The sequence below is a fragment of the Naegleria gruberi genome (genome assembly GCF_000004985.1).
Source record: "Naegleria gruberi genomic scaffold NAEGRscaffold_75, whole genome shotgun sequence".
Taxonomy (NCBI): domain Eukaryota; phylum Heterolobosea; class Eutetramitea; order Acrasida; family Naegleriidae; genus Naegleria; species Naegleria gruberi.
The window spans coordinates 110084-122392 of NW_003163252.1; the positions used below are offsets into that span (position 1 = coordinate 110084).

The following is a 12309-nucleotide window of genomic DNA, read 5'->3' on the forward strand; positions in this document are numbered from 1 at the left end:
AGCTTATTCAATTTACATTCAATCCAAGAAGAATTTAATAAAACAAGCAGCACAGCCATCAAAGTTAAAATTATCGTAAATTTCATGGTATTGTAACATTGTTTGGTGATGCTGGGCATCGCCACTAATTGGTGCTCAGAAAAATTCTATCCAAAATTTGTCTATTTGTGACCATCCTTATCTACACCACTTGAGTTTCATTCTCATTTGTTCGGCATTGAGTGGTAAGAAGCATTTGGTCTTTTTTCATAAGTCTCCTGAATTCTGGAAGTGTAACTGTTTCACAATTAGAAAGAAATTTAATTGCACCTAAGCAAGAAATTACGACCACAAGGTTCTTGTGCTACTGATCTAGACCAGCTACGGATCAACTTTTGAAGAAATTTATTTTGAGGGTCAAAATCAGCTTTAAAATCATTTAAGACTCCAAATGATTTTGATTATTCATTAACTCGAATTGCCACTTGTGTTTCTGTTCAGGAACATTTTAATATTGGCTTTCAATACGACAATAATATAATACTTTTTTCTGATAAAAGTACCGTAGTTGGTTCACCAAAGTTCAAACAAAAAACTCAAAAAAAATGTTCTCACATTCAAACGATGTTGTCGATCGGCTAAATCCTGAAGAGCAATTAGCCTTGGTCACCTACCTCATCAATACAAAATTCAATTATGAGCAAAAGAAACACCTCCGACAATTATTGAATGCCTACACTCTCTTGGCTGAATCAGATGTTATCTATGAGGTGTTTTCCTTCATTGATTTTAAAGAATTGATCAATTTGAGATTGTGTAGCCGAAAATTCAATCAATTCATCATGAGTGATGATTATTGGAGTCGAGTGTTTAATAGATATTTTAGCAATCAAGTGGCTCCTCAATCAGGAGGAATATTTAACAGATTTATTGAAGGTTAGTATTCGTAATATTTCACAACATGAAAGATTACATAAATATTTAAAGAATTGAAGAAATCACTCAGATTCAGGTTGGAACCTCTTCATGGACAGTACATGTGGAACAAAACTTGGACCTTCCCAGATGATAATCCTTTGAAAATTGTCACATTCCAAGCAAAAGCTCAAAATGATATTCACATTAGTTTGGCAACTTCTCCACTCGTTACTAGTCCAATGTATGAGATTGTGATTGGTGGTTGGGGAAATGGTCAAAGTGTTATTAGAAGAGAAGCTCAGGGAGGAGCTTGGGCAAGTATTGGACATCATCCCTGTAATCCTGATCAATTTTTGGATTATTGGGTCTGTCTCAACTCTGATTCTGGATGCATTTCTTGTGGAGCTGGTAAAACAGTTGGAGAACAACAATTTATGATTTTATCAGATAGTAATGTCTTGAATGTCAAGTGTGTTGGATTTACCACTTGGGATAAGCCTATTGAATACAGAAATGTGAAAACTAACTCAATTACACCATCAAGTTATGAATTTTACCTGCAATTTGGAAGTCTATTATGGCTACCAATGGTAGTCAATTCTGATGTCTTGGTTTTCAACGTGAAACAGGGACGACACAATCTCACAATTCAATTCTCATCATTGTACAGTACCACTGAGATTTCATTTCCTACAAAATCAAAACAGAAGAAAGGAAATTGGATCAGATATTATCTTGTCTGTAGTGGAAATAGAGTTGCGAGTTATGTTGGAGAAGATGATGATAAATCAATTCCAAAACTTTATGAAACTAAACAAATTCCAAACAATTGTTCTCAATTTGGGTTCAATTGTGATGTGGTCAATTTTAATAGAATATCATTGGAAGATTTCGGAAAACAACTCAATAAAAAGTAAGATTCGCAGGTTGACCATATTATTACTGTAGTCATTGTATAAAAAACATAGTTCAAAGATAACAATAGCATCATTTACAATAGGAACTGTCACGCTATTAAGTTCTTTACCAACCAAACTTCCACATCCACGTATTGAGTGTTTCTATCTCTCCTATCGAACAACCATTCAAATAACAATTATTCTCACCATAAAAGTCAATCACGATGAAATCATTAAATAACATAGCAAAAAAATAGCACAACTTGTCCCTTCATTTTCCCTCCAAAAATAATAAGCGCTCCGAGTAGTATTTTGAGCGTTTTTGGATCGTTATTGATCATCATAAGATCTTTGAAAAAACAATTAAACAAGGAAGATCAGAGTGTGTGAGAGAAAATGGGTATGTTCCACAGTACGAGTGGAAAGTGGGGTTATAATCTGCACCAGAAGAAAACTTCCTATGAGTTGAGCAAGGAAGTGGCCATTCAATTGTTGAAGGAAGAACAACGTCTTCGGAGATTGTCCTCTACTCAACAGTCATACACGGAAGCTGATACGAATTTTAGAATGCTCGAGAATATTACCTATGATTTGCAAGAGAAGGCTTTGCAGAATGTATTGGGCATTGATCATTCGGATCCAATGTGGCATGAAGCATTGATTGCCTTTAGAAATTTGAGAGCAATTTATCAAAATGATCCTGATGTGAATCAATTAACAGATTATTTCAAGTATGACATGTCTAGAGATTTCTTTGTTCAAAAGGTTAATTTGGAAACTATCAAGATTGTAGACTTGCTTGGTTATTATGATTTTGAGAAGGAGATTAATAATTTTGATCAAATGCCTAGCTCTGAAGAATTAGTTGCAAATAATACGAAAACATTGGCTCAATTTTTAACAGAAAGAAATACCAATAACTTACCAGTTGCAATTATTGGAAGCTCATACTCCTGACCACCGTTTAGACAACACCAGCAATATCTCTTTGAAAGTATCTTCCAAGAATTCAAAGAGAAGGTGTTTGTCATTACCATTTATATTAAGGAAGCCCACGCTTGTGACCAATGGAAATTAGGAAACAGAATTAATATCAAACAACATCAAACAAGTGAAGATAGAGTAGATGCCACTAGATTAATGATGAAGGAAATGAATTTCAGAATTCCAACCATTGTCGATTCTATTGAGAATGGTTATGAGGAAGCTTTTGCAGTTTGGCCTGAAAAGTTTGTCATTATGAACAATAATGGAATAGTCGAGTATCAATCCAAACCAGAAACATATGGACATTCTCCAACAAAATTCCGTGAATTGATTGAACTTTATTTGAGTCGTACTAATCCTCCTTCTGATAAGGCTAGTACAACTACTCCTTCTGATCTTGGTCAAGTTTTGTAACTTGCATGCTTGTTAGAGTGTGTGACATTGACTCAAACAAATCACACGAATGTGAATCCAAGTCAATTGAAATTCTCTTACAACATCCATTTACTAACCTTGTGTCAAGAAATAAATGTACATTTGATAATATTTATTTAACATTGAGGATTATTTACATTATGTATTTTGTTTATACTACTAGAATAAAGATTTCAATCTTTAATTTTGAGATTTGGAATCCTTATCTGGTTTTCTATATTGTTGTTCGAAAGATTTAATCTTATTCCACACTTGCTCAGTTGACCATTTATTTCCTTCTTCCTTTTCTTCACTTGATTTATTCAATTCCTCTTCTTTATGATTTGTTGAACAAGATGAGGGTTTCACATCTTCTACAAATTTCTCAACATCATACTTGTGGTAAATGTACATTCCAGATGCAACTCCTGCCATAAAACTGAACATTTTCAATATGATGTTTTGTTGTTGTTATTAAATTTAACTTGTATTTGTTTTTTTTTGTTGAGATTATTGGAATATTCAAGTTTACTCTATTTATAGTCAACTTTGTAAAATTGATTGAATAAAAAGAAATATTGTCAAGTTGATGATTCAAATCAAAATGGTTGTTGTTTGTTTGTCTGTTCACTAGTACATGTAGTTGATTGAATAATTTTAGGAACATGTGTTTTGATTAAATGTTTTTTTGATTATAGCATTTAACCATTTTCAAATAATATATATTGTTGGATTTTTGCAACTTTGAAGAAAGATTGCAAATATTTAACCAATGAGAAACAGTACATGAGCAGGACACTTGACAATTATCATGAATTTAAGTTATGTTTAAATGATTGTAAAATTTCAGAATTATTCATTCAATTAGGGTTTAATATGTTTGTTTTAGAATTGTGCATGATGTGAACTCATGTCTCCCAATAAACACCTCTGAAAGTTTATTCTAGTAAGTAAACATGAATTTGGAAGCAACAAAATGGTTTCGTATACTTTTTATTCCGCCACTTTTTTGTCATTTCAATGATAATGAAAGTAAACTGCACATTGACAAAGATTTGGTACATTAATGTATGGTAATTTCGAGTTTCCATAAATGTATTTTTCAAAACCGAAAGTTGATTGGAGAGATAATATTGAAACCTAACAAAATACAAAACTAGCAATTTTTAAGAACGCAGTCATCGTATTGAGATACGTAGTAGGACTAAAAAGATTAGAAAAAACATCTCAACATGTATTCGAATGCAAACTACTGTCGTGTCACTATCAGACAAGATGTACCTGCTTCATCTTACAATGACAATTGGCAACCATGTATACCAGATCCAGTTATTGTTCCACAACAAAGAAATCAACAATACTTGGTTTCTACAAGTGCTGCTAATGGACTTTCGAATAATGATGAGTTTCTTTCAATGTTTGCAACACTTCAACTTGATTCACAAGAGAAATTAATTAGATTGTATACCTTGATCTTTCAATTACAACAACAAGCAAACATTGCTACTAGTCCTGCTTATCAACAAGATAAAGTTTCTACAGACGAAACCATTCCTCCAGTTTCTTCCATTTCACAAAACCCCCAAACAAATGAAAGCAGCACCAGCACCTTCTCCTCATGCTTTACAACATCCACCTCTCCAATCATCCAACATTCCAATCAAGTTTCCTCCAAAATCACCAAGCCATCCAAAATGAAAAACCAAAACCCTCAAAAACTCTCAAAACCACAAAAATCTCAAAAACCAGAAAAATACACAGAATTGTGTTCTTCATTTCGATCTATTTAAAGTTCGAGATGAAAACGATTGAATCCTATCAGAGAGAATTGGACTTGAAGAATAGTCAACCAAAGAGAAAAAGGGGAAGACCAAGAAAGGGATTTTATCAAGATGAAAGGGAGTGATGTTTTCCTGAAAGTTTAGGGCAATAAAAAAAAATTTATTCGAAACTTATTCTTAATCTTTCTTCTTCATATAGGAATTATTAAACAAGGTCAAATGACTCTGATAAATACGAAATCCAAGTTTATCTACAAACTTGTTCAAAACCTTCTTGTAATCATCGTGGGATTTAATGCAAAAATGGAAAGAATTAGTTACAAGTGAGAGAAAGTAGAAACAATTCAAATCAGTTGTGTGATCCAAAGTGGAGAGTCTTTCCAATACTTGTTTCAACATTTCGTCCAAGAATTTCATATCTTCTTTTGGGTAAATTCCATCTCGATTTGAATTTGTAAAATTCGTTCAGTTGTAATGGAAGATTCCAAATCTAGACTGTTTCGAATAATGAGCAATACAATCTTACTAACCACTGAATAGATTTGAGTATTGAACCCATAAGTTAAACTGGAAATTGTCTTGAAAAAGAAAAATGGAAAGTAATGACTGGCAGTTTCGTTCCAATTAGTTGAGAAGGAAGAAACTTTTTCCTCAAATTTGAAATCTTGCAAAAAGCTCACAACCAATTCATTCTCCATTTCTGAATCGATTAATGAAAATAAAAAGGAAATTTGTTCAATTTCAATTTGATAATAATTTTCAGGTTGACCAAACAATTTTTCTCCTCCACGACCACTTCCAGATTCCAATCTTTCAAAATTATCATTCGGCTCCACATAGACACTATTAAATTCAATCTTCTTATCACAATTCCAAAAGTGATTTTCATATTGATTGTCAGCTCTTACAGAGCTAGAGCAGAGTAAATGATGGAGAGCGAATTGACAAGCAAACATGAGAAATTGTTTGTCTTTTTGGAGGTTGACTGGTTGAGATTTCAACTTTTTAAAACCGAGATTGAATAAAATTTCACAATATTTTCTCCACTTGTTGAGTTTGATGTCGATTTGGATTTCTTCTGGAAGAGTTGACTTGGATTTTGATTCGTCTGGCTTATTTTCTTGTTGGAATTTTGAGTTGGATTGATAATTGTAAGATAATTCAGCAATGTTTTCAAATGGAACAGTCTTATTGTCATGAGTTACAATAGTTGTTGGATTAGTTTCACTTTCAGAAATATTGGAAACTATTGAACTGCCACAAGTACAACTACTCGAACAACTAATGCAACTTCCTGACCTTCCAGAAATAGTTTCACTATTGGCTAACCCACCACTATTTACAGAACTTTCGTCTGAAATCTCATAATTGTTAGTTCTAAATCTAACAATACTTTGCAACATTTCAAAGCACTGTTGTGCATCATATTCATCTTCCATTAGAAACAACTCAACTAAAATGGCCTCAATCTTATCAACGGCTACACCCAATTCATCCAACTTTCCAATATCACATGGTAAGAATCTCAAGAATTCCCTCTTAAATCCATTCTTAAATTCAATGAATTCTCGATCATGGAGAGATCTCACAATTTCTTCTTTCTCTTCTTCTTTTTTCTCTTCAATCTTGCCACCATTTGCTTCATAATCTTTAATTTCTCGATTCAATTTCATGCCTAATTGCCTCTCCTCTTCACATCTCTTTGCATCTTTTCCATGTTCTTCAATTTCTTTTCTTCTCTTTTTTAAGTTTTCTTCAAAACTCAGTGTTAGTGGTATGTTTGTGGTTGTGGATTTTGATTTTGAGACAAACATTGAAACATCTAAATTAAATAAATCTTCATCATCATCTTCTGTTGGGATTGGATTCAGAGTGGAAGAGGTAGGAATAGGAATCATTGGAATGAGTGCGCCATTTGATTGTAGTGCAAATGTTGATAAAGATGGATCAGAATTGGAGCTGTCAATTTGTTCATTTGCTTGTTCTTCATCTGTTGTGTTAAGAGGTACAGAAGAAATTGGAGCAGATGAAGATATAGAAGGGACATCAGCAGATGAGGATTGTTCTGTTGATGATGAACAAGATTGGTAAATTAATTGATCAATCTTTGCATCATGTTCGGAGGTGGAAATTTCCTTGATTTTCTTGACTGAATTTTCCTCTTCACTTGCCAAAGTGCTTTCCTTTCTCTTCTTGCCAGTATCTTCGATCGAATGAATAACAGTCATTCTTGAGTATTGTTTTTTTTTGCTTGTAAATTGTGCTAAATTTAATAGAGATTTTTACCGAGAAAACAAAAAGAACAAAAATATTTGTTAGGTGACGAGTTGAAAGACAAGCTTTTTAGTATGTGATTTGTTTTCACTGTTGAACATTGAAAATTGAAAGATCCTTATTCTCTTTGGACCATAGAAATTTTTGTAAATTTGATACAATGAAGCAAATCAAATGTTTCAAGTCAAAAATATTGAAAAAAATGGGCACGAATCTGAGATTATTATCTCAGTGAATACAATTATTGAATAGTTGAAATTTGAGAATTTTATACCCGTGTGAGTTTACTTTGAGTGATATAAAAATAAAATTGTGAACTAGAGCACGAAGAAAAAATAAAGTGCTTCCTTGATTCTATAGCTTTGTGATTGTAAACCGTCCATTCAATTCTCCAACATTAATATCTGTTCCATTTGAGCGTACAGAGTACTTCTTTTCCTTCCCAATACGTTCAATTTGGTCATTTACTGGTTGTATTTGTTTTATCTTACCAAAAACTCCAGCCACTACACTAACAGCAGACGTCAAACCACTTGTAATAGCAACAGAAGCTCCAGTAGCAGCAGTGACAGAAGTAGTTGTTACCACAGCTGTTCCCAATCCAATTCCTTTGGTAACAGCAACACCACTACCAATTCCAAGTCCTGTTGAGGCAGCAAGTCCTGTACCAATACCAACACCACTACCAACACCAGAAGAGCCAGCAATTATTCCAGTACCACTCACAGTTGACCCAACCACAACACCACTTCCAACAGTAATACCACTTCCTGCACCAACTCCAAGAAGAGGCAATGCAAGACTTCCAAGCACAGCTAATCCAGCAATTACAACTGCAGTTCCACCCACACTGCCCAATACTGTTGCAACAATTGGGAGGGCAATTTCACTGGTTCTTAGTGTTTTAGTTTCATCCAAGCATTCTTCTACAGAAACAGTAAAGAAAACATTGCCAATGCCATCAAAATGAAAGGATTGTCCTGTTTGAATGATGGCTTCATACAAGGGTCCAACGTGGGACAATCGAACACGAATTACTTTTTCAGTTTGGTTGTTGACTCTGATACCTGAGTGGGACATTTTTTTTCAGAAGAAACTGAAATTTCAAAGAAGGGGATTTTCTGTTAGTAGTAATTTGGTTTATCCTTCAATCTAGATCAAGAATTCCTTTCTCGAATTTAAAGTCGTTACACTTGTGATAAACAAGTTCTATGAACAAGAAGCGTCGATGGTATAGTGGTAGAATACGGCGTTGCCATCGCCGTGACCCGGGTTCAATTCCCGGTCGACGCATTCAGGAATTACCTTTTTACATTCATATTGCTCATGTTCACAATTTTATTTTTATACCGCTAAAAGTAAACTCACACATCTACAAAATTCTCAAATTTCAAGCATCCAATACTTGTATTCACTGAGATAATAGTCTCAGTTTCATGACCAAATTTTTTTCCAAAATTTTTTCCTCACTGAACTTGAACTTCTCCTCCTTTTTGAATGCTTTTGTGTTGCATCGATTTGTTATGAACTTTTCATTTTAAACATCAAAAAAAAATGACAAATATCGAATCACACCAAGACCCTTTTCCACAAGATGACATTTTACTGCCATTTACAAACGAATCCAACAAGGAAAACTCCCCAACACCATCACTTGGTCAATTGGAAGACTTTCCTTTCGAATTATTAATTTCCATTGCAACCCATTTGAACGGAAAGGACATTTATTCATTGTCAAAAGTCAATTCAGTGTTTTTAAAATTATTGTTCAATCAGACAAGTTCTAGAATTGCAAAAGTGTTGCTTCCATACAAGATAGAAGGAAGAAATCAAAAATTAAATTCATTTTCCATTCTAAGACAAAGATCAACAGCTTTCGAATATAGAAAAGATGAGCTAGATCAGCAACTCTTCAACATGGTCCAAGAAAGAATTTGGAAACCACTTGTTTGTTATTATTTTCCAAGATTTAACATTGGACTTGATGTCAAAAATTGGATGCACTTATTAAGGAGAAGAATTGCTCATTTGCAAGTCAACTCGCCACATTATTTACCTCTGACTAAACATGAACCTATTAAGAGACCTCTAAAAGAGGGAGAAACTAAACCTCCAGTCAAATTTAATCCGTATATGGATCCTTTCGAATGGGCAACAAAAATGGAAGAACGAAACCCATACGAAATTGATGGAATTGAAAATTGTGAGTGGGTCTATAAGTGTCCAATGGATTATGATTCCATGATTGAAGATGATCCAGAGAAGAGGTTTTGTACTAATTGTGGAAAACATGTTTATAAGGTTTATTCTCAGGACGATGTGGAATCTCATTCGAAATTGGGACATTGTATTGTAATGATGAAATTGGAAATGCCTCCTATTCCACCAGTTCTTGGAATGCCTGTTTTCCTGCCTCCTACTCCTCCACCACCAGCTCAGTAATTAGTTTATCATTCTAATAAATTTCAGATACATATTTATTCTATTTCGAATCCATTCGAATCATACAAATTTTTATGGAGAATTATAAAGTTATGGCTTTAAGCAACAGGTTGGAATTTGGAAAGTAACTTGTTTGACTTCAACTTGACCAATTGAGCTTTCCTTAAATTCACCATAATGAAATTCTCTCTTATTTGGAAATTGGACGAAATGATTCGAAAGCCAAGCACTTTCCTCTATGGCAGAAGCAACATTTCCACTAACACTTGTTGGCTTTCCACTCTCAAACTCCAACTTGTTATCAAACTTGTAACAAGTTGGATAACCTTCAATACTACCTTTATAGGTAATGACATTTCCGTAATCCTCTTCGGTCAACTCTGAATTCTTGAGTTTGAATAAACGATAGGTAATACTAAAGAATTTTGCATTTCCAACAATTAATTTTGCATATCTGGATTGGAAGCAACAATTTCAACACGGTTGACTTCTCTAATAACATCAAAACCAATCTTTCTGCAAGTATTCAAGAAATCATTGACATAGTAAACAGTTCCAATACATGAACCAAGTATGGAAAGTTTCTCACGAGCTGCTGGATGAATCTTCCTGTCAGAATAAATGTCAGAAAAGACAAATTCACCGCCAAACTTTAAAACTTTGTAAACTTGACGAAGGACTTGTTCTTTCTTAGGGGACAAGTTGATGACACAATTGGAAGTGATCAAATCGATGGATTCACTGGTAACACCTGGAATTTGATCCAATTCTTCAATTAGACCTTCATGGAATTCAATCTTGGCAATATTCATATTTGCATTCTTGATTGACTCGATGAATTTTGGAGTAAACTCTCTAGCTTGCTCCACTTGACTCTTGGTCATGTCCACGCCAATAACCTTTCCTTGCTCACCAACAATGATCGATGCAAGAAAAACATCCCTTCCAATGCCACTTCCCAAATCAAGAACTGTCAATCCCTTAATACCAAGTGGGACAGCTGAACCACAACCATAAAACTTTTCATGAACCTCAGCTGGAATCAATCCAAGATACTTTTGAATTAACAAGTGAGGTTTTGAAGCTAGGAAACAACTATTGGAAATCAAAGCTTCATTACTTTGCTTGTTGGAGTAGTGTTCTTTAATAGAGTCATAGATGGATTCCATATTATTATTTTGAAAATTGAGAGAATTGAGATAATTTCACAGAAAGCAATTAAGATTTTGTTTTTTGAATTGGTTTTTAGATGAATTGCTGATGAATACAGTAGAATTTATACCAATTTAAATGCACAGAGATGAATAGATGAATGAAATTGCGTGCGTTCTAAAGCATAGGTCTTCCTGGATGCGTGCGGATTTTGATCGAATAGTTCAATCCAAAGTTTAATTTTGTAAGTAGGGCACTTTATGCGCACGCAAAACTGAACTGTATTTGATACACGTCTTGTTGAAGATTTGTTTTTCATTAAGATGATACACAACAGTGGATATTATTATTGCATGGTTCAAATTAATTGAGAATTAAGTTAAATTTGTGAATTGTTTAATAATAGTTTAATAATATAAATGTACAAATTTGAGAGAGCTTATTTCCTCTTCTTCTTGTGAATGGCTTCTACGAGGGCCATGAAAGCATCACTATTTAAATGTTGTTAAATATTATATTTGAAGAAAATACTTACTTGACATTTTGTCCTGATTTGGCACTAACCTCAAAAACTATTTCACCACAACATATTAGATCTATTTCCATAATTATTATAAAACTAAATACATACCTCTATCCACTACACATGAAGTATTTTTACAGAATGCATTGGCTTCTTCAGTTTTAACCATTCTTTCATCAGCCAAGTCAGCCTTATTACCAACAAGCAATACTGTAATATCATCTTGAGGTGAAGTATTCTTTTCAATATTAGTAATCCACTTTTGAACATTTTGGAATGATTCAGAATCTGTCATGTCATAAACAACCAACACTCCAGCACATCCACGATAATAAGTAGCTTGAATAGTATTATACCTTTCCTGAAAGAAATGTGTCAGAGAAATTCTTTCAAAAACTTACTTGACCTGCTGTATCCCAAATTTGTAACTTTATCATTTGATTGTCAATTGTAACATCCTTCTTTTTAAAATCAACACCAATAGTTGCAATATAATTTTCCTGGAATGATCCATCAACCCACTTGATTGCCAAAGAAGTTTTTCCGACGCCAGCATCACCTATTGTTGTTATTATTTTCCAATATTTAATTCATTAATCCAATATTATTGTCATTCCAATAATATTATTATTATTATTATTACACAGTTGATGATGATGATCAGCAACATCAACACACTTACCTAACAGAAGAATTTTGTAGGTAACTTTTTGCTCCACCACTTCACCATGTCCATGAACATTCAACTTGTTATTTCGGGATGAACCTGATGATGATGATGAATTTGATTTTGAATTATTACAACCCATTTTCTCCTCTTTTATATTAATTCCAAATCCGCAATCTCGCTCTATTTAATAATAATAATTTAATAAATCAAACTCTAATGATCAAAGACGGTTTGTTCCTTTGTTCTCCTTTATTTTTTCCAACAACTCTG

General features: G+C 33.6%; 7 protein-coding genes and 1 non-coding gene across 8 annotated transcripts; 4 read left to right on the top strand and 4 right to left on the bottom strand.

Annotated features, from left to right (window-relative positions):
* Positions 1 to 1016: 1016 nt before the first annotated feature.
* On the top strand, positions 1017 to 2753 carry NAEGRDRAFT_53779 (uncharacterized protein; the record flags this gene model as incomplete). The annotated part of the gene is made up of 2 exons (XM_002670031.1): positions 1017 to 1810; positions 2210 to 2753. 2 exons carry the CDS (start codon positions 1017 to 1019, stop codon positions 2751 to 2753), a joined length of 1338 nt encoding a protein of 445 aa, XP_002670077.1.
* A 1676-nt stretch (positions 2754 to 4429) lies between these two features.
* Positions 4430 to 4987, top strand: NAEGRDRAFT_53780 (uncharacterized protein; the record flags this gene model as incomplete). The annotated part of the gene is made up of 1 exon (XM_002670032.1): positions 4430 to 4987. The coding sequence occupies one exon, from the start codon at positions 4430 to 4432 to the stop codon at positions 4985 to 4987; it is 558 nt and encodes a 185-aa protein (XP_002670078.1).
* A 404-nt stretch (positions 4988 to 5391) lies between these two features.
* Positions 5392 to 7206, bottom strand: NAEGRDRAFT_74944 (uncharacterized protein; the record flags this gene model as incomplete). The annotated part of the gene is made up of 1 exon (XM_002670073.1): positions 5392 to 7206. The coding sequence occupies one exon, from the start codon at positions 7204 to 7206 to the stop codon at positions 5392 to 5394; it is 1815 nt and encodes a 604-aa protein (XP_002670119.1).
* Positions 7207 to 7606: 400 nt separating this feature from the next.
* Positions 7607 to 8332, bottom strand: NAEGRDRAFT_53782 (uncharacterized protein; the record flags this gene model as incomplete). The annotated part of the gene is made up of 1 exon (XM_002670074.1): positions 7607 to 8332. One exon carries the CDS (start codon positions 8330 to 8332, stop codon positions 7607 to 7609), a length of 726 nt encoding a protein of 241 aa, XP_002670120.1.
* Positions 8333 to 8474: 142 nt separating this feature from the next.
* Positions 8475 to 8545, top strand: NAEGRDRAFT_t745. Its single transcript has one exon. It is a non-coding gene; the product is annotated as a tRNA-Gly (tRNA).
* Positions 8546 to 8806: 261 nt separating this feature from the next.
* NAEGRDRAFT_53783 (uncharacterized protein) lies at positions 8807 to 9694 on the top strand (the record flags this gene model as incomplete). Its single annotated transcript, XM_002670033.1, has 1 exon — positions 8807 to 9694. The coding sequence occupies one exon, from the start codon at positions 8807 to 8809 to the stop codon at positions 9692 to 9694; it is 888 nt and encodes a 295-aa protein (XP_002670079.1).
* A 90-nt stretch (positions 9695 to 9784) lies between these two features.
* NAEGRDRAFT_74947 (uncharacterized protein) lies at positions 9785 to 10863 on the bottom strand (the record flags this gene model as incomplete). The annotated part of the gene is made up of 2 exons (XM_002670075.1): positions 9785 to 10081; positions 10183 to 10863. 2 exons carry the CDS (start codon positions 10861 to 10863, stop codon positions 9785 to 9787), a joined length of 978 nt encoding a protein of 325 aa, XP_002670121.1.
* Positions 10864 to 11242: 379 nt separating this feature from the next.
* NAEGRDRAFT_81950 (rab family small GTPase) lies at positions 11243 to 12206 on the bottom strand. Its single transcript, XM_002670076.1, has 5 exons — positions 12052 to 12206; positions 11771 to 11928; positions 11478 to 11730; positions 11382 to 11418; positions 11243 to 11337 (listed from the first exon to the last, which is right to left on the bottom strand). The coding sequence occupies exons 1-5, from the start codon at positions 12176 to 12178 to the stop codon at positions 11286 to 11288; spliced, it is 627 nt and encodes a 208-aa protein (XP_002670122.1). The 5' UTR covers positions 12179 to 12206; the 3' UTR covers positions 11243 to 11285.
* Positions 12207 to 12309: the final 103 nt, after the last annotated feature.